At 38.0% G+C, this 21,343-nt stretch overlaps 2 protein-coding genes across 4 annotated transcripts in view; one reads left to right on the top strand and one right to left on the bottom strand.

The window, feature by feature from the left end:
• The window catches only part of USP34 (ubiquitin specific peptidase 34), a 241,144-nt gene that overhangs the window by 163,182 nt on the left and 56,619 nt on the right, over positions 1-21,343 (bottom strand). For all 3 annotated transcript variants that reach the window (XM_081100602.1, XM_081100603.1, XM_081100604.1), the window contains exons 6-15: positions 16,718-16,785; positions 11,566-11,758; positions 9,739-9,800; positions 4,595-4,676; positions 4,413-4,505; positions 4,021-4,146; positions 3,699-3,828; positions 3,210-3,245; positions 2,734-2,864; positions 1,599-2,209 (exon numbers count right to left, since the gene is read on the bottom strand). In XM_081100602.1, the coding sequence (XP_080956728.1) occupies positions 1,599-2,209; positions 2,734-2,864; positions 3,210-3,245; positions 3,699-3,828; positions 4,021-4,146; positions 4,413-4,505; positions 4,595-4,676; positions 9,739-9,800; positions 11,566-11,758; positions 16,718-16,785 (1,532 nt within the window). The remainder of the gene's footprint in view (positions 1-1,598; positions 2,210-2,733; positions 2,865-3,209; positions 3,246-3,698; positions 3,829-4,020; positions 4,147-4,412; positions 4,506-4,594; positions 4,677-9,738; positions 9,801-11,565; positions 11,759-16,717; positions 16,786-21,343) is intronic.
• LOC308525770 (small ribosomal subunit protein eS24-like) lies at positions 425-853 on the top strand (the record flags this gene model as incomplete). Its single annotated transcript, XM_081100608.1, has 1 exon — positions 425-853. Exon 1 carries the CDS (start codon positions 458-460, stop codon positions 851-853), a length of 396 nt encoding a protein of 131 aa, XP_080956734.1. The 5' UTR covers positions 425-457.

The raw sequence follows: 21,343 nt of genomic DNA, 5'->3' as shown, positions 1-21,343 counted from the left end.
CAGGACACACAGCACACACAGGAGCACACCTGGAATGCCCAGCTCAGGTGACCGTGAAGGCTGTGCGACTGGGCCTTACAGAACAGGACACCTACCACATAAGGCCATTCTACACCAAGTCACGTAGATGTAGCAGCATTACCTAATACATAAAAACAAACACAGCTGCCAGATTGACTGGACAGAGGTTGGGGAGATGAGTGAAAAATGTGAAGGGATTTAAACTAATAGTCACAGTGATATAAAGCAGAGCACAGGGCATGTAGTCAATAATAGCTACGTATGATGTCGTACGGGTTCTACATTTATCAGGGTGATCACTTGGTAAGTTATATAAATGTCTAATCATGAGGCTGTACATCGGAAACTAATATAATATTGCGCATCAGCCATAATTTAAAATGAAAAAATTGTTTAGCTCTTTTCCTCCCTGGCTGCCTGAAGACCAACCTTCATCATGAATGACACAGTAACCATCCGGACCAGGAAGTTCATGACCAACAGACTACTTCAGCGGAAGCAAATGGTCATTGATGTCCTTCACCCTGGGAAGGCAACAGTACCCAAGATAGAAATCCGGGAAAAACTAGCCAAAATGTTTGAGACCACACCTGATGTCATCTTTGTGTTTGGATTCAGAACCCACTTTGGTGGTAGCAAGACCACTGGCTTTGGCATGATTTATGATTCCTTGGATTACGCAAAGAAAAACGAACCCAAACACAGACTTGCAAGACATGGCCTATATGAGAAGACGACGACCTCAAGAAAACAGAGAAAGGAACGCAAGAACAGAATGAAGAAAGTCAGAGGGACTGCAAAGGCCAACGTTGGTGCTGGCAAAAAGGAGTAAAGATTCTTCGGTGACTTTATCTGTGATGGTTGTGCAGATTTTTCATGAGAGGATTAATAAACTATAAACTTAAAAAAAAACTGTTTAAAGTGGCTGGTCTAAACTAAGATGTGATTTAAGTATAAAATATACACAGAATATACACAGAATATTGAAGACAGTACAAGAAAAATCTTATTATCCTTGTTACATGTGACGATATCTTATATATTATTTTTTTAAATAAAATTAATGATTAAAAGTAACCTCTTCTGTTTCATTTTGCCTTTTTAATCCTCACCTGAGAATATTTTTATTGATTTTAGAGAGAGGGGAAGGGGAAAAAGGGGAGAGAGGGAGGGAGAGGGGGAGGGAGAAGGCGAAAGGGGAGAAGGAGGGAGAGAAAGGGAGGATGGAGGAGAAGGGAGGGAGAAGGACATCCATTAGTTGCCTCCTATATGCAATGCACCCTTACCAGGGATCAAACCAGCAATCTTAACTAGGTATGTGCCCTGATCAGGAATCAAGCCCACAACCTTTATGCTGTACAGGATGACGCTCAATCAACTGAGCCATCGGCCAGGCTCATTCTGCTTTTTAAAATGTGCCCAACAGAAAATTAAAAACTGCATATTTGTGGCATACATTTGTAGTTGGTATTATATACCTATTGGACAACACTGATCTATAATAATTGTAATTTAATAAGTATAAGACAAAATTACTTCCCTAAAAGAAATGCAGCTGTTTTTTAAAGTAGACCTACCCATCATGGTGGTGGTGATGGTGATGGTGATGGTGGTGATGCTGTGGACCAATGAACTGCCGACAATTAAATAATTCACTCCCAATAGTCTCCCCAAGGAAGTCCCCAGTGCGTGTAATACATGATTCCTGAGATGCTTGTGCTATATGAGCAGCATTCATTTCCCCTGAAATATCATGTCCTGGGTCTTCGGAGTGTGAACATGCATCAAGCATTCGTATTCTATTATCTACTGATGGCAGTGACTCAGTGTTAAAAACCAGGTCTTTTCCTGTTCCATTGCTTGTCCCACTTCTCTCTGATGGGCCTTGGGAATCCCCTAAGCAAATGCCTGCTTGACTTTCTAACTTTCTGTTCCGAAGATCTGTACCACAACTGCTTTTAGGAGGATTATGACCATGATCATCATCTTCATCTTCTTCTTTAAGGGCTTCAATATCTGCAATGTCTTCTGACTGTACTTCACTGCCAGGGCTTCCAGCTGACTGGCTTGCGTGGCTAGAATTCACCTCATTGCTAGATCCATCACTATGCCCACTACTGCTACCAGGACCACTGCTTCCATCTTCACCACTGTTGGCAGTTTCATCAGAACTTCCCTGCATGGATTCCTGTATTCAGAAACAAACAGATTTAAATAAATATTTACACTAGAAAGAAAAAGTAACTGATGTTAAGACACTTATTTTTAAAAGGCTGCCACAGTGCTGACTCATTCCTTAGAACAGTGGTTCTCAACCTTCCTAATGCTGCGACCCTTTAATACAGTTGCTCATGTTGTGGTGACCCCCAATTTCATTGTTACAAATTGAACATAATTAAAGCATAGTGATTGATCACAAAAACAATATGTAATTATATATATATTTTCCGATGGTCTTAGGCGACCCCTGTGAAAGGGTCGTTCGACCCCCAAAGGGGTTGTGACCCACAGGTTGAGAACCGCTGCCTTAGAATACAAAATGGAATTAAAAACTCCAACCAAAAAAAATAAAGGATCTCAATAATACCACATAAGAGAAAGATTAGGCCTGAACATAGATTGCCTTTTATATTCCCAGTTCAAAGGATAAACATGGCAGAAACCCAAAAATCACTTGGGGGGGGGGGGGGGGCGGCGGCGCAGGTTTCTTACCTCTGTGTCCGACAGTCGCTGTTGCACATGTTTGGTTCTATTAATAAGTTGCTCATCCATTTCAATGTCACTGCCTCCACTTTGATGGGTATCACTGTTATCACTGCTTTGAGGACTAGCTGCAGGTGACCCTATATTAAATAGATTTTTTGTCTTACTCCTACTTTATATTAACATGGATCTATCAGAATGGCACAGTCCTTTGGTTCTTTGATTTACCAAAGCTTCATGCTAAGTAGCCAAAAATATAATCTGTAAATATGTTAACATTTGCCAAGAGGATATACACGATTTCAATTAAGTCAAGATTACCAACAGTTTATTAAACAAAAGGGTGAGTTGGATAACTACTTAAGGGTATACGTCTTTTGCTCAAAAGGGCCTTTATGACTGATACAAATACATGAAATCAGTTAACTGTGATCATCTCTAGGAAAGGGAAGCCATGGCGCCATGCACATCTAGACTCAACTTACAAGGTGATGGAGCTGCTCTTCTCAGCTCTTCTTCCTCTGAGGGAAAAGGAAAAAACAGGAGGGAATATTCTAAATGAATGGGCTTCTTTGGGACAGCTTATCAGTTGTTCTTATTACATAGTCAACAAGGTACCGGTAGGGAAATCTGCAATAATGTTAAGTCTCCACCACCTGTAGTGGTAGTTGTGGGTCCCTGCACAGAAAAGCCTAAGAAAATAGTAGTATATGATGTCAGGAGACAAAAATTGGGGTAAAGTTGATAAAGTTTTAGAAATTCCTAGAAAGCTATATATATATACATACATAAAAGCACATATAAACGCCTGAAATTATAGCCAGAAAGATGAAGCAACTCCAATTTATTCACCCTTTCACAAATACTATAGTGTCTATCTCAAACTTAGTTTGAAATTAAGGTAGAACTGAACTACTAAGCAGAAAATATATTTTATAGTTATAAACTTTGCACAACTAAAATACTTTACTAACCTTTCTTAGTTCCCATGGGAAGATTAGTATTTAATAAAGATGCAAAAGAGCTCTGTTTAGATAGCTGAGCCTTAGCTGCTAGTGCATTATTCCATAATGCTTTAATTAACATTGATGCCAAGTACAATGTCTTTAAAAAAAAAAGAGAGAGAGGTAGAAATTAGAGGTTTTAGGCAACATGATAACAAATTTAATATCCTTATGCCTAATTAAAATGTTAACAGTAATAAGCTACAAGTTAAATCATCTGAATCACAAATAAATTTTCATATTTAATGTGTATGAAAAATAATTAACTATCATTATGTTTTGAATAAATTACCTGCTCAGTATGAACACTTGGCTCAAGAGCTGAGACCAGATTAAGAAGATGTCTAAGTGGTACTGGATCCAAATTCTTGATGAGTGAAGGAAATAAATCATGTATATACCGACTACAATGTTTCAACTACAAAATAAAGGTAGAAACAAGAGTCAAAAATAATTACCCTACATAACTAAATTTTCTAACTATAAGGATTCCAATTAAATTTATGTACATATCATTGATATAAAAACAAATAAATAAAAATGTAGGTCAACACTCAACCATTGAGCCAAACCATATCTCAGTTACTTTATAAAACGGGATAACAGAACTAACCTCCTAGGGGACTAAGGGACTTAGAACACATTAAGAGAAAGTACTCAATAAATGTGAGCTGTTAATATTACCTGTGCTGCAGCCCAAATGCAATCAATATGCTGAGTACTCAGTCGCCCTTCAGCTGCCAAAAAATTCAAAATCACTTGGCACTGTTTGATAATCTGGAAAAAAAAAAAACTTACTATAGTTAATCTTTGGAAATATTCTCCTGTCTTAATAGAGCAGAAAAGTCATATAATCATCCACAAACCTCAATATGTAAATTTGGTCCAAATATATGTTCTACTACATTGTTGCTTATAAGCCAGTCTGCAAGTTCTTTTGCAATGGACCTAAAATCAAATTTAAAAAATAGTTAATACATTAAAAAATATTAGTGATCAAAAACAACAACAAAACATTAGTCATCACTCATTCCCATGTCTAAAAGGCAGACACAGTTGAAAATCTCAATTTGTTCACCTACAAATTAGAAAAAAGTGATTATACACAATTAACTGTTTAAGTTACTACACAAAGAATAACAAAATAAAATATTACCTAATTTTATAAACAAGTAAAAAAAAGTCCTGGAAAGTTAGGATAACAACTAACTCCAAGTACACAGGTGAGAACACCAAGTATAAAACCAAATTAAGTGATGTATTTTCCTATTCAAGGACTTTTCCTTCCCACTTTTTAATTTCCATAGGCACTGAAGTGTTCAGGGAATGTTTCCGAATGTAGATTACCAAAAGGATGAAAAAAATTATTTTCAAGCCAAGCTACAAGTTTCCTGCCTGATACTATGATTCCACTAATGGAATGAGTGGAACCAAGTGGAACACCACTTGGTGTTCTCACCTATGTACTTGGAGTTAGTTGTTATCCTAACTTTCCAGGACTTTTTTTTACTTGTTTATAATGGAGTCCAAAGATATCAACTGATCGTTCAGAACAACTTACATTTACCAGCATCTTAGCCATCATTTCAAAAAAATAATCTTATTTTAGAATGGTTTTAGATTACCCTTCTTTTTAAAAATTTATCTTTATTTTTGAAAGTATTACAGATGTCCCTTTTTTCCCCTCATTGACCCCCTTCACCCCACTCCCGCCCTCGCCCCAGGGGTTCACCAAAACTATTATCTGTGTCCATGGGTTATGCATATATGCATATAAACTTTTTGGTTAATCTCTTCCCATTAAACCCTCCCCCCACCCGTCCTCCACCTTTCCCTCTGAGATTCGTCAGTATATTCCATGCTTCCATGTGTCTGGACCTGTTTTGTTCATAAGTTTATTTTGTTTATTAAACTCCACAATATTTTGTTTATTAAATTCCACAAATGAGTGAGCTCATGTGATAGCTGTCTTTCTCTGACTGGCTTATTTCTCTTAACATAATATTCTCCAGGTTCTTCCATGCTGTCTCAAAGGTAAGGAATCCTTATTCACAGCTGCATAGTATTCCATTGTGTAAATATACCACATCTTTTTCATACTCTCTACTGATGGGCACTTGGGCGGTTTCAGATCTTAGCTATTATAAATAGCACTGTTATCAACATAGGGATACATACACTCATTCTGATTACCTTTCATTTTTTTAAGAACTATCTAAAAGCTATTCTCGCACTAGCTGGTTTCGCTCAGTGGATAGAGCATTGGCCTGCAGACTGAAGGGTCCTGGGTTCGATTCCGCCAAGGGCACATGCCCAGGTTGCAGGCTCGGTCCCCATTGTGGGGCGTGCAGGAGGCCGCCAGTCAATGATTCTCTCTCATCATTGATGTTTCTATGTCTCTCTCCTCCCTTCCTCTGAAATAAAAAATATATTTTAAATATAAATAAATAAAAGCTATTCTCTCTTAGAGTAACAACTCACTGACTGGCATACAACTTAACCTATTTATGTTAGTTCTCTCAATAAGGCAGTATGGGTTTATCAGTTGTCTTTTACAATTTTGAGATATACATAACATCTAATACTGAACTTATAGGGTGGGGCAAAAGTAAGTTTACAGTTATGAGTATGTGAAACAATTTGTGCTCGTATAATATTGCATTATTTTCCACATGAACAACTTTAAGCCTATTTTTGCCCAACCCTGTATTTGAAATGTGCAGTCTGATGAGTTAAAGCCTAAGTATGTATCTATGTATCTATCACCACCATCAAGATAATACATAATCAACCCAAAGTTTCTCTATGCCCCTTTTGTTACCCAGCCCCCACAACCCAATTCCCCAACTAGCAACCTGCTTTGTATTATTATATACTAGAGGCCCGTTGCAGGAAGATTCTTGCAAGAACAGGGTTTCCTGTGGCTGGAGCGAAGCAGAGAAGGGAGCTAAACCCGCTGAGGCGGGCTTCCCTCCCGCCCGGTTTCCCTCCCGCCCCTCCGCCACCACCTGGTTAGTTTCCCTCCCGCCACTCCGCCGCCTAGGCTCCGTTCCTGTCTCCACCACCTCTACTTTGCTCCCTTCTGCAGCGCTTCGCTTCCATGTTTTCTTCAGTCTTCTCTCCCATCCGGTATTTGCAAATTAACCACCATCTTGGTTGGGTTAATTTGCATATAGTCCCTCTGGCTGGTGGGCGTAGCGAAGGTACGGTCAATTAGCATTATTAGTGTAGGTGTTTTCATTTTCTAGAATTTTATATTTAAAAAAAGTGATAAAGTATGCACTTTTTTTTAAACTGGCTTCTTTCACTCAAAATAAGATTTATCCATTTGTTGCATTTATCAATGGCCATTGGTTCTTTCTAGGTTTTGGCAATGATGTCTAAAGCTGCTATAAATATTTGTGTGCATGTTCTTGTGTGGGCATGTTTTCCACCTCTTTAAATACTAAAGAGCATGATTGCTGGATCATGTGATAAGAGGATGCTGAGTTTTGTACGAAACTGCAAACTTTCTTCCAAAGTAGTTGCACCTTCTTAAATTCCCACCAGCAATGAATGAAGATTCCTCCTGCATCACATCCTTGTCTGCATTTGGTGGTTTAAATATTCTGGATTTTGAGCGCTCCTAATAGTTGTGTAATGGAATCTCACTGTTATTTTCATTTGCATTTCCCTGACAAAGGATGATGTGGAGCATCTTTTTTTGTGCTTATGTACTTACTATCTGTACAACTTTTTTTTTTTTAATAGTGCCCTTGACCAGAATTGAACCTGGGACCCTTCAGTCTGCAGGCCGAAGCTCTATCCAGAGCCAAATCAGCCAGGACTGTCTATCTTCGTTGATAAGGTGTCTGCTGCCCAAAGTCTGGCTCTGTGGTTGAGTATAGAACTATGAACCAGGAGGTCATGGTTCAATTCCCAGTCATGGCACATGCCCCAATTACAAGCTCAATCCCCAGTAGGGGGTGTGCAGGAGGCAGCTGATCAATGATGTTTTAACTCTCTATCTCTCCCTTATTCTCTCTGAAATCAATAAAAACATTTTTTTAAAAGTCTTTGGCATATTTTCTAATCAGGTTGTTTTATTACTGGGTTTTCCGTTCTTTTTATATTTTGAATAATAGTCCTTTATCAGATTTGTCTTTTTTTTATGTTTCTCTTCACACTTATTTTATTTATTTATTTTTTTTGTCGTCAATCCTCACTGAGAATATTTTTCCATAGGTTTTTTTTTAGAAAATGGGAGGGAGAGACAGAAAGAAAGAAAAATCAGTGTGAGAGAAATACATTGATTGGTTGTCTCCTGCATGCACCCCAACCAGGACCAGAGATCCAGCTTGCAACCAAGGTATGTGCCCTGGAGAGGAATTGAACCTGGGACCCTTCAGTCCACAAACTGACATTAATTATCCACTGAGCCAAACCAGCTAGAGCATCAGATGTGTCTTTTGCAAATATTTTCCCCCTGTATGTGGCTTATCTTTTTATGCTCTTGACATTGTCTTTAGCAAAACATAAATTTTTCATTTTAATGATATCCAGCTTATCAATTCTTTCTTTGATGAATCATGGTATTGTAACCAATAGTTCACCCATTGCCATACCCAAGGCCATCTAGGTTTTCTCACATTATTTTCTAAGAGTTTTATAATTTTGCATTTTATGTTTAATGTGTATCCCATTTGCATTAATTTTTGTGAAGGGTGTAAGGTTGTGTCTAGATTTTTTTTAACATGTGTTTGTCCAATTATTTAACACCATTTGTTGAAAAGACTATCATTGCTCCTTATACTGCCTTTGCTCCTTTGTCAAAGATCAGTGGACTCTATTAATATGGTTCTATTTCTGACCCCTCTATTGATGTCTCTTCTTTGACCAAAACTACAATGTCTTGATTACAGTAGCTTTACAGTACAGTAAGTCTTCAAGTACAAAGTTTCCAATTTTGTAATTTTCCTTTCAGTAACATATTGGTTGTTCTAGATCTTTTGCCTCTTATGTAAACTTTAAAATCAGTTCATGAATGTCCTCAAAATAACTTTCTAGGACTGAGATTATACTACATTTGTACATATCAAGATGGGAAGAACTGATGTCTTCAAAATGTTGAGTCTTCCTATCCACTGACATGGAATATTTTCCTATTTGTTTAGTACTTTGGTATCTTTTATCAAAGTTTTAATATCTTTCAAAGAGTTTTATTTCTTCCTTCCCATCTGTATACCTTTCATTTCTCTATCTTCCCTTATTGCATTAGACAGGACATTCCAGCAAAATGGAGAAAAGCAGTGGTGAGAGGGACCTCTTTCTCTTGCTCCTGATCTTAGTGGAAAAGCTTTGAACCTCTCACCATTATGTATGATGTTAGCTGTAGGTTTACTGCATCAAGTGTGCTTTCTAAAAACTATCCGTACCATATTCTTCACTACCAAATTCTCCTATTGTAAATAGTATCCTTTTGCATTTTGTGCAAATAAACACTATGTTGGTATATGCTTTATATATATATATATATACACACACACACACACACACACACACATATATATATATACACACACACACACATATATATATATATATATATATATATATATATATATATATATATTTTGTTGGTTTTTTACAGAGAGGAAGGGAGAGGGATAGAGAGTTAGAAACGTCAATGAGAGAGAAAAATCGATCAGCTGCCTCCTGCAGACTCCCTACTGGGTATGTACTCACAACCAAGGTACATGCCCTTGACCAGAATTGAACCTGGGACCCTTGAGTCCACAGGCCGATGCTCAATCCACTGAGACAAACCAGCTAGAGCTTGGTATATGCTTTTAAAAAAACATGGAGAAATGTTTCAATATGTTATTCTGAAATCTTATTAAGACTGCACAAATGAAACTAAAAAGCAAAGAATTTCTAGTGAACACTTCCAATCTAATAGTCACAATTATACTTACCATGTAAATAGTCACACATTAAATATTATTTATGTATAAGTAATGCTCCTACTTACGTTTCTGTGTCTGATACCAATGATTCATTATTGCACACATCATTGAAGGTGTGAAGTTGATTCTATAATTAGAAAAATAAAGTTTGCCAAAATTATTCTTATATGTGTTAGCAAATGTTAAGAAACATGGTTTGATATTTGCAGAACATAATCAATAACCAGAACAAAATTATAAAATTTAAATAGAGAATCAGATACATACACTTCCCAACTAGTCTGGCTATTTCCTTTATCACATTAAAACATTAAATAAATTCATTCCACAAGTATTAATTATGCTTCATTCCACTATTCCACTATGCACCCTACAGAGAAAAAGCTAAATAATAGAAAAACACAAAAAACTAATGCAAGGCAACAATATGTTCTTAAAGACATAAGTTTGTAAAGGCCCACTAAATAAACAGTAATGATTTAATTTGGGGCCTGGAGAGCATTATGCTAAGTGAAATAAGCCATTCAGAGAAAGATAAATATCACATATCTCACTCATTTGTGGAATATAATGAATAACATAAATTAATGAACAAAAATGGAGCCACAGACACAGATGCATCAAACAGACCGTCCAATAAGAGGGAAGGGGGGAGGGGAGTAAAAGATGGACCAAAGGACTTGTATGTATACATATGAGCATAACAAATGGGCACAGAGAGTAGGGGGGGTGAGGGCATGTGCTGGGCATGGGAGCGACTGGGGAGAGGTCAATGGAGGAAAAACATGATATGTAATACTTTAAACAATAAAGAATTTAAATTAAAGAAAATATTTAACTTGGAAAAATGTCAACAAATATTTTCCCCATTCTCAAAACCCAATACATGAGTAAAATCCAGCTACTTCAGAAGAACTACACTATAAAAACAGGCAGAAAATAAAAAGTAAGGTTAAGGGAGGCCTTAGTAAACCATAGAAAGCATATCCATTCTAAAGAGTGCAGCTAATTACTTAGCTCTAGCAAATTGTTCATGCAATACAGACTCAAGGATAACAAGTCTTCCTCCCTACACCAACTCCCTCCCCATCTCACCCAGCCCCACCCACAAGAGAGGTCAATAATACAGATTTTGACCTATTTACAACAATATTTGCTACTGTACAAACAGAACATTTTTGTTAGTCAAATTTGGCCTATGGCCCATTAATTTGTGGTTTCTCCCTGGACAATGAATTAAGTACCTAATTTATAATCTCTAATTCTTTTTCTCTCTGAAAACATTGATTTCTAAATGAAGAGTTAAAAAAAAAAAAAAGTGAAGGAGTTGGACCCGGAAATAAAAAAAGACCTAAGGTGTAAGTCCTTCTAAATCTAAGCCTCAGTCTCTTCATATTTAAAATAGGGAAAATACAGCCCTGGCCAGTGTGATTAAGTGGTCTGAGTGTTGGCCAGAGCACTGAAGGGTCTTAGGTTCAATGCAAGTCAAGGGCAATTCTTAGGTTGCAGGTTAAATCCAGGTCCTGGTTGGGACACATGCAGGAGGCAACCAATCAATGTGTCTCTCTCACAAGGATGTTTTTCGCTCTCTTTCTCTCTCTCACCTCCTTCTCCACCTCCTCTTCCTCCTCTCCCTCCCTCCCTTCCACTCTCAAAAAAGCAATGGAAAAAAATATCCTCAGGTGAGGATTAACAAAGAATAATTAAATATAAAAATAAAATAGGGAAAACACAAAAATTGTTTTTAAGAACCATACAACATAATGCATGTAAAATACTTAGCACAATGCCTGGCATAAGGTAAGTGCTCCGTAAAAAGTTGGCATTATTATGGTGATGATGACAGTCTTAAACGTAAACAATGAAACAAAAATAAAGCAAGTATAACTTACCGTTATCTGACTTAGTCCAGCCAACCTCATTGTCAAAGTAGGTGACATAAAGTACTTAAATGCAAGATCTAGGCTTTCTTTATCAAAGCATAACGTTGTGTCCAATGGTTCTTTCACTGTGCTCCACATTAAGTCAGCCATGTTGCGAGCCGCACTCTGTCTTAACTCCTGGTCAGAGAGCTTGCATAAATACCTGAAATGTTTCAGAAATAAAAACTTGCAAAATATTTCTAAAGACCACTTAATGATTCAATACTATTTCTTTACTCCATAACCTTCAAAATGCAAAATGTTTAGTACGGTAGAATCTGGCATCCTGGGATTAATTAACATTCCCAATTTAAACTATTTCAAAGTGATGGTTCAAAGATTATGACTTGTGGCAATGTGTGCTTTACTGAAAGGCCAATTTAAATCATTAACTGCAAAGAGCCAAGTCATTTAACACAGGATCCTGCACCTCCAGTAAAGCTTTATTATTCTCTAATACCTACAATGTATACATCTTGTTTTAAATTTCAGCTGTTGTCATATAAACGGTGTATCTACTTCCCATATTCAGCCAAAATTCTTTTAAATGTGAACATTTTAAACTTCATTCTTTTTTGCCTTCCAAAAATCACAAGTCACTGATTTTCCTCTCAGACCCTGAATATTCTATTTGGTTGGTTTCTCTTCTCTATTCTAACCTCTCCACATTAGGGATCTTCTGGGCGTGTAATGAATGGCAAAAAGGCCCATATTCCTCTCATCACTTTATATAGAAATCTTTACACCTCTTGATGGGAAGAGTAGAACAGTAACATTGTAATCTATTTCACTACTCCCTTAAATCTCAGTTTTGCCATGAAACATCCTTTGGCCAATGGGACATTAAGAGATCTGATGTGAGACAGAACCTGGAGACTTTTATGGGAGGAAACCAAGATGGCGGCATAGGTTAACGATGGAGTTTGCTGCCTCAAACAACCACTTCAAAAATACAACTGAGAGATGGAATGGACATCATCCAGAACCACAGGGAGGCTGGCTGAGTGGAAGTTCTACAACTAGGAGGAAAGAGAATAGCATACCAAGACTCAGAGGAGGCGCAGTGCTAAAGTAAAATACTAAGGTGCGGAGTGCATGCGGAGAGGGCTGGCGGCTGAGGGCGCGGTTGTCTGTTTCAATCGGGAGAGAGTCTCAGACTCTGAGCTCCAGATCCGGGCGAGTCTCTAGGGACCCAGACTCAAACGGGAGAAGCGGGACTGTCTGGCTTCGGTTGGAACTCGAAGGCAGCTTTCTCTCCGAGGTTTGCAGCGGTTGCTGGGACTCTGAGAGGCAGAGCCCCCGGGGACGGGACTGAGAGCAGCAATAACTGCTCGCTCAGCCTGCCCTGTAGATCCCCCGGGACCCGCCCCGCCCAAGCCCTGCACAGAGCCATTTGCCGGATAGCCTCGGGCAAAGGCTAGATTAGCACCTCCCTAGAGGACAGAAGTTCTCTCACTGCAGACACAGCTGATTCTCACAGCCACTTGGCCTGGAGGTCAAATCCCCCCTAGTATTAGCTACAACAATCAAGGCTTAACTACAAGACTGCGCACAAAGACCACTAGGGGGTGCACCAAGAAAGCAGAACAAAATGCGGAGACAAAGAAACAGGACAAAATTGTCAATGGAAGATATAGAGTTCAGAACCACACTTTTAAGGTCTCTCAAGAACGGTCTAGAAGTCGCCGATAAACTTAATGAGATCCTCGAGAAATCTAATGAGACCCTCGATGTTGCGATAAAGAACCAACTAGAAATTAAGCATACACCGACTGAAATAAAGAATACTATACAGACTCCCAACAGCAGACCAGAGGAGCGCAAGAATCAAGGCAAAGATTTGAAATGCGAAGAAGCAAAAAACACCCAACCAGAAAAGCAAAATGAAAAAAGAATCCGAAAATACGAAGATAGTATAAGGAGCCTCTGGGACAGCTTCAAGCGTACCAACATCAGAATTATAGGGGTGCCAGAAGATGAGAGAGAGCAAGATATTGAAAACCTATTTGAAGAAATCATGACAGAAAACTTCCCCCACCTGGTGAAAGAAATAGACTTACAAGTCCAGGAAGCACAGAGAACCCCAAACAAAAGGAATCCAAAGAGGACCACACCAAGACACATCATAATTAAAATGCCAAGAGCAAAAGATAGAGAGAGAATCTTAAAAGCAGCAAGAGAAAGAAACTCAGTTACCTACAAGGGAATACCCATACAACTGTCAGCTGATTTCTCAACAGAAACTTTGCAGGCCAGAAGGGAGTGGCAAGAAATATTCAAAGTGATGAATGCCAACAACCTGCAACCAAGATTACTTTATCCAGCAAAGCTATCATTCAAAATTGAAGGTCAGATAAAGAGCTTCACAGATAAGGAAAAGCTAAAGGAGTTCATCACCACCAAATCAGGATTATATGAAATGCTGAAAGGTATCCTTTAAGAAGGGGAAGAGGAAGAAAAAGGTAAAGATACAAATTATGAACAACAAATATGCATCTATCAACAAGTGAATCTAAGAATCAAGTGGATAAATAATCTGATGAACAGAATGAACTGGTGATTATAATAGAATCAGGGATATAGAAAGGGAATGGACTGACTATTCTTGGGGGGGAAAGGGGTGTGGAGATGCGGGAAGAGACTGGACAAAAATCGTGCACCTATGGATGAGGACAGTGGGTGGGGAGTGAGGGCGGAGGGTGGGGTGGGAACTGGGAGGAGGGGAGTTATGGGGGGGGGAAAGAGGAACAAATGTAATAATCTGAACAATAAAGATTTAATTTAAAAAAAAAAAAAAAAGACAGAACCTAGCTGGAGAACCTAAACAGAACCTGGCTATGATGATCACCTGAAAAAAAAAAAAAAGAAAAAAAGAAAGAGATGTGAAGTAAGCAGAAGTTTCAAACGCCTTTGAGCTTGCCATCTCTCGCTGGGAGCTCTTCAATCACCAAGAACAGTGACTCAGGTTAGCTTGCTTGATAAAAGAGATATGGTCAATGCCCCAAATCACATCTAGCCAACTGCAAGACAGATATGAAACTCTCTTCCCCACTATGACCAATCACCCAGACAAGCACAAGACATATGAGTGAGGCTATCCTAAAGCACCCAGTTTCTAGCCAGGCAGCCCAGATCAGGAGAACTAGCCAAACAGATAATTGTTAAATAGCTGTTATTTCAAGCCACTAAGTTTGGGAGCCGTTTTCTTTCTTTTTTAAAAAAAAAATATATTTTATTGATTTTTTTTTTTTACAGAGAAGACGAGAGAGAGAGAGAGAGAGAGAGAGAGAGAGAGAGAGAGAGAGTTAGAAACAATGATGAGAGAGAAACATCAATCAGCTGCCTCCTGCACACTCCCTACTGCGGATGTGCCAGCAACAAAGGTATATGCCCTTGACTGGAATCGAACCTGGGACCCTTGAGTCCGAAGGCCGACGCTCTATCCACTGAGCCAAACCAGTCAGGGCTGGGAGCCATTTTCTTATACAGCAAAAGCAAACTGACACAGGGCTCCATCCTACGATCACGTCTATTCTCTTTCTACATTCTCTCCCCAGAGAACCCCATTCACTCCTATGGTTTTTAAGTGTTACCTTTATGTTGACAATTTCTAAATTGAGGATGTTGTTCTGAATAACAGACTTATACTCCCAATTTGCCAGTGCCTCTTAAACATCCTAAAGGCATATTAAAAGTAAGTCTTTTAAGCTCTCCCAGTCTTTTCACATCTCAGTTAATACAGCACAAAAGAGAAACTGAGGGGTGTGGGTTAAGTGTAATCCATGATACTACCCTTTTAAATTCCACAATCACCAATCTTGTAGATTTCATTTTCACTTATATCCACTGAATTTTCAAAATCACCACAAATAATCCTTGCACAAGCAAGCATTTCTTTCCAGGACTACTGCATTATCCTTTCAATTGGTCTCCTGTCTTCTATTCCAACCCCCCTATAACGTATGATCCAATTAAAGCCAAAGTGATTTTTTAATGAAATTTACCAGGGTGACATTGGTTAATAAGATTATATAGGTTTCAAATGCTACATGATCTTTATACTTGAATTGTGTGCCTACCACCCAAAGTCAAAGCATCTTCCGTCGCCATATATTTTGCCCCCTTTACCTTTTTTCTTTGTTACCTTAGTAGTGTAGCATTCATCACTATCTGTTTATTTTTCTGACACTTTCTCCAATAACTCAAACAGCAATGAAAAATTATTAAACACCCAATAATTTACAAATGAATGAAAAAAAGTATAAAGAACTTAAAATTATTATCAAGAAATACAATCTTAGAACTCTTAACAGTTCATACTTTAAGTCTAATCAATACAATTCTTCTTTATCCTCTTCATATGTTTCCTTCCTAGGCTGAGGCTTACAAAACTCAACTGTCACCTTCTCCTCCATGAGACTTTCTCTATTCCCATAATTAAAATTGTGACCCACTCTCTAGAACTCTCAATCTACCTTTGCTGCTATTTTTCTCTAATACTAATCATTATCTGATGAACTATATCATTTATTTATTCATTTTGTACATAGCTGCACAAAAAAATTTTTTTCTTCTGTTACATCCCCAGTGCTTAGAACATAATACTTAGCATACATTTGTTGACTGAATATAGTGGAATCCCATGTAACCAATGGTAATCTCTTTAATCTATATACCATGTTTAAAAAGTCTGACATAAATGGCTTTAAAAAGCAATATTAGCCCTGACCAGTTTGGCTCAGTGGATAGAGCGTCGGCCTGCGGACTGAAAGGTCCCAAGTTCGATTCCAGTCAAGGGCATGTACCTTGGTTGCGAGCACATCCCCAATGGGGGGGGAGGGGTGCAGGAGGCAACTGATCGATGTTTCTCTCTCATTGATGTTTCTAACTCTCTATCCCTCTCCCTTCCTCTCTGTAAAAAATCAATAAAACATAAAAAAAAGCAATATTAAATATAAACCTACATATACATAAAAAATACTACACACCAAACTGAGAATAGAAATTTTCTCTAAAGAATGTGAAAACAAAGGACTTTGAAACAATATGATTCTATACTATGTCATAAATTATTTAAATGTACTATACTGATAATCAGACAGAAAAAATTTTATAAACGTACCTGATAACATAGGTCCTAAAAGGGATAATGTGCTGCATGACAGCGGGAATATGTAGCCATATTCTAATCTATAAAGAAACGTAAAGATGGCATTAATGTATAATAAATATATGAATACAAGTGTATTTCACTTTAATTAAAAACAAGATTATTTAGAATTTTGTTGGATCTAAACTACATACGTTTTATCTATTTTGAAAAAGATAACAATATAATACACATTATCAAGTAATTAATTTAACCTATATACATTTTATATATACTGTAGGAGTTTGGATTTAATTTTATACTTATATAAATATAAGAATACACACACACACACACACACACACACACAAACATAAAATCAATCTGAAAAATTATTAGCTTCTTGCTTAAAAAGAGACAACCACTTATCCAAGTAATATGGTAGCAATCCAAATACTACAGCACTAAATTAATTTTCTAATAAACCATCTTACCATTCCTTCTAAAAAATATCAAATTACCTCTGATTTCTAGTCACTTCCATTAAATTTAAAACAAATATACTTAGCCCTGGCCAGTGAGTTGGTTAGAGTGTTATCCAAAAAGTGGCAGGTTCAATTCAGTCAAGCACATACCCAGGTTGCAGGTTTGATCCCCAATCTTGGGGTGCATGGGGGAGGCAACTGATCATTGTTTCTTACATCGTTGTTTCTCTATCTCTCTTCCTCCCTTCCTCTAAGATCAATGATAATATATACACTTTTTATGGAGTCACACATTAATTACAATATAAATAATCATTTATGAATTAAGCTTTTACTGTTACTACAGTCTAAGACAGGGGTCCTCAAACTTTTTAAACAGGGGGCCAGTTCACTGTCCCTCAGACCGTTGGAGGGCCAGACTATAGTTTAAAAAAAAACTATGAACAAACTCCTATGCACACTGCACATATCTTATTCTGAAGTGAAAAAACAAAACGGGAACAAATACAATATTTGTATTTGCATGTGGCCTGCGGGCCGCAGTTTGAGGACCCCTGGTCTAAGATATAAAATGTTTCCTTTTTTCTGCACGATATTCAAATCCATTTCTAAATCTAATATGCTTACGTTACAGTAGTTTTATTCTCATAATGATTTAAATATAAGAATAAAAATCCTAAGCAAAGCATCGAACAAGAAACTATGATACTAAGCCTAGTTAAGGGATATAAATGAAAAACAAATTTGCAAATGCAGAATGTATGACTTCACTCTAATCTAATAAGATAACCTACTAAGTCCTATAGCAAATACTATACTAATGTTGAAATGTACAAACTTTTCCTCCTAAGACCAGGAACAAAACAAGAATGCCTTCAATTCAACTTGAATTAATGGGCCTACACAGTGCAATTGGCAAGAAACCAAATAAAAGGAAAAAATAAAATCAATATTACTTTGAGATAATATGACTACATAAGTAGAAAATCCAAAATAATTTTCAGATAAACATTTCTTGGAATTAACTATTTTAGCAAGATTGCTGCTTAAGAAGTTAATAAAAATAAATAAATCAATATATACATACATATGTACACATACATACACACAAAAACTATGTTATACATATATATGTATGTATATTTCTTTTATACCAGGAACAAAGAGTAATTACAGTTTTCAAAAATATTCTCTTTAAGAACCAAGATGACGATATAGGTAAACACCTGTATTCACTGCCTCCCACAACCACATCAAAATTACAACTAAAATACAGAATAACCATCATCCAGAACCACCTGAAAGCTGGCTGAATGAAGCCCTACAACTAGAGAAGTAAAGGAGAAAGCACATTGAAACTGGTAGAAGGGACAGAGGCGCTAAACCAGTGACACTTTTTTAATCTGGAGGGAGATCGTCTCTACAGAGCAGAGGATTAGGGATTGGGGCTCAGTTACAAGGAGGCTGCTGGTGACCCAGCTGTTCCTCTTAAAAGGCTCCCACCACAACTGAACTTACAAGGTTCCACTTCCTCTTAGCTCCAGTGCTAGGGTGAGGCTCTGGGGGACCCAGAGACATAGGAGAACCAGACCAAGGTGCTTGCAGGGGTCTTTGTTCCTATGCTGGGACCTCCTAGGTCAGCAGGGCTGAAGGGCAGCCATTTCTATTTCCTCCACCCTGGTGATTCCCTGAGACCCCGCCCTATCCAATTTGCAGCCCCATCCAAACTGTGTGCAGCTGCTTTTGCATACGAATGAACTGTCCATGCTCAGGCTTCAGAATTTGCTCAAATCTCTCAAGGTGCCCCAAACCTATCAATAAAAGGCCCAACACACAGCACTAGCACCAGCCTGCCTTGCTTCACAGCTAGGCCTTACCAGGGCACTTCCAAACCCAATAGAAATAGGAGGAATCTGCATATCTCCTGTAGCTCCTGCCAAGTGGCCTAAGTCACTGGCTGACTTTGCACCTCCCTGGAGACATAACAGCCAGTGCACTCAGTGGTCATCATCAGACCATACCAAATTATAGCTCTACACATCCATAAGCGACACACTCAAGGGGCAGACTCAGTAAGCACCAAAGCCCCAATGAAGCACATCCTGCTCCATAGGGGTGCATCCTGCACAGCAGCATTCCCACTGTAGTCACAGCGGGTCCTCACAGCCAATTGGCCTGGAGGTCAATTCCTCCCAGTGACACCAACAGCAATCAAGTCTCAACTACAACAAGACTGTACACACAGACCACAAAGGGGTGCAGAGTGCCCAACTCCGGTAACTGGGGAGGCTATAAGCCACTGGACCACACAGGACATCTACTACACAAAGCCACTCTACTGCAGGAGACACAGTAGCTCTACCCATTACACAGAAACATAGGAAAGTAGCCAAAATTCAGAGAGAGAAAAAACATGTCACAAATGAAAGAAATGGAAGAGAGCAAACTGCTAGACAGAGCTCCAAACCACAGTTATAAAGTTAGTCAAGAATCTTCATGAGACCTTCAAGGGACTTAGTGAAACTTTCCAGGATATTAGTGAGAATGCCAAAGACATGGAAAAGGACCAGTCAGAAATTAAGCATACACTGACTGAAGAATAATATACAGGGATTCAACAGTAGACAGAGGATTCTGAGAAACTAATCAATGATATGAAATATGAGGAAGCAAAAAAACATCCAATCAGAAGAGCAAAAAGAAAAAAGAATCCAAAAATATGAAAATAGTGTACGGAGCCTCTGGGACTTTAAGCGTACCAATATTCGCATTATGGGGGTGCCAGAAGAAGAGCATGAGCAAGATATTGAAAATCTATCTGAAGAAATAATGACAGAAAACTCTTCCATTTAGTGAAAGAAATAGACTTACAAGTCCAGGAAGCACAGAGTCCCAAACAAGAAGAACCCAAAGAGGGCCACAACAAGACACATCATAATTAAATGTTAAAGGCTAAAAGACAAAGAGAGAATCTTAAAAGCAGCAAGAGAAAAGCAATTAGTTACCTACAAGGGAACACTAATTTCTCAACAGAAACTGCATGCCAGAAGGGAGAGGCAAGAAATATTCAAAGTGATGAACAGCAAGGACCTACAACCAAGATTACCCCGCAAAGCTATCATTTAGAATTGAACATCAGATAAAAAGCTTCACAGACAAGAAAAGCTAAAGGAATTCATCACCACTAAACCAGTATTACCTGAAATGTTGAAGGGTATTCTTTATGAAGAAGAATAAGGAAAAGAAAAAGAAAAAGATGAAAAATATAAATAGAATGGCAATAAAAACATATCAGCAACTGAATCTAAAAATCAAAATAAATAAATCTAATGAATAGAATCAGAGGCATGGAAATGGAAAAGACTAACAATTCTCAGAGGGAAGAGGGGTGAGAAGGGCAGGAAGAGATTAAACAAAGATCTTACATGCATTACCTATGGACACAGACAATAGGGTGGCAAAGGCCTGGGGTGGGGCAGGAACCAGGAGGAGAAGGGGGGTGGGAGGAAAGGACATCTATAATACTCTCAACAAATAAAGATTTAAAAATACATATATACACATATCCATATATATTCTCTTTACAAGATCAAGAAATAGCATATGCCTAGGAATAATCTAAGACATATGACACCTCTACATAGAAACAGAAATTATGAGAAATATTAAAGAACATGTTAATAAAAACACATTTGTCACAGTTATAGATTAGAAGACTCATATTACAAAAATGACAGTTTTCCCCAAAGTGATCTATAAATTCAATGCAAACAAAAAGTTTATGTACAAACTTAAGGCTCTGCTTCCAAATGCAAAGGTCCAAGAACAGATAAAACATTCTTTAATAATGACTGAGAATGGGGATGTAATGTACGGTGACTATAGTTAATAATGTTGTATTTTGTATCTGAAAGTAGCCAACAGAATAGTTCTTAAAAGTTCTCATTACAGCCCTGACCGGTTTGGCTCAGTGGATAGAACGTCAGCCTGCGGACTCAAGGATCCCAGGTTTGATTCCTGTCAAGGGCATGTGCCTTCGTTGGGGGCACATGCCCGGTGGGGAATGTGCAGGAGGCAGCTGATCGATGTTTCTCTCTCGTCGATGTTTCTGACTCTCTGTCCCTGTCCCTTCCTCTCTGTGAAAAATCAATAAAATATATATTTTTTTTAAAAA

This window comes from Myotis nattereri (assembly GCF_964212035.1).
Source record: "Myotis nattereri genome assembly, chromosome: 10".
In the NCBI taxonomy this organism is placed as follows: Eukaryota; Metazoa; Chordata; class Mammalia; order Chiroptera; family Vespertilionidae; genus Myotis; species Myotis nattereri.
The sequence above is the reverse complement of the archived record's forward strand: the minus strand, read 5'-3'. Positions and strand labels throughout refer to the sequence as shown.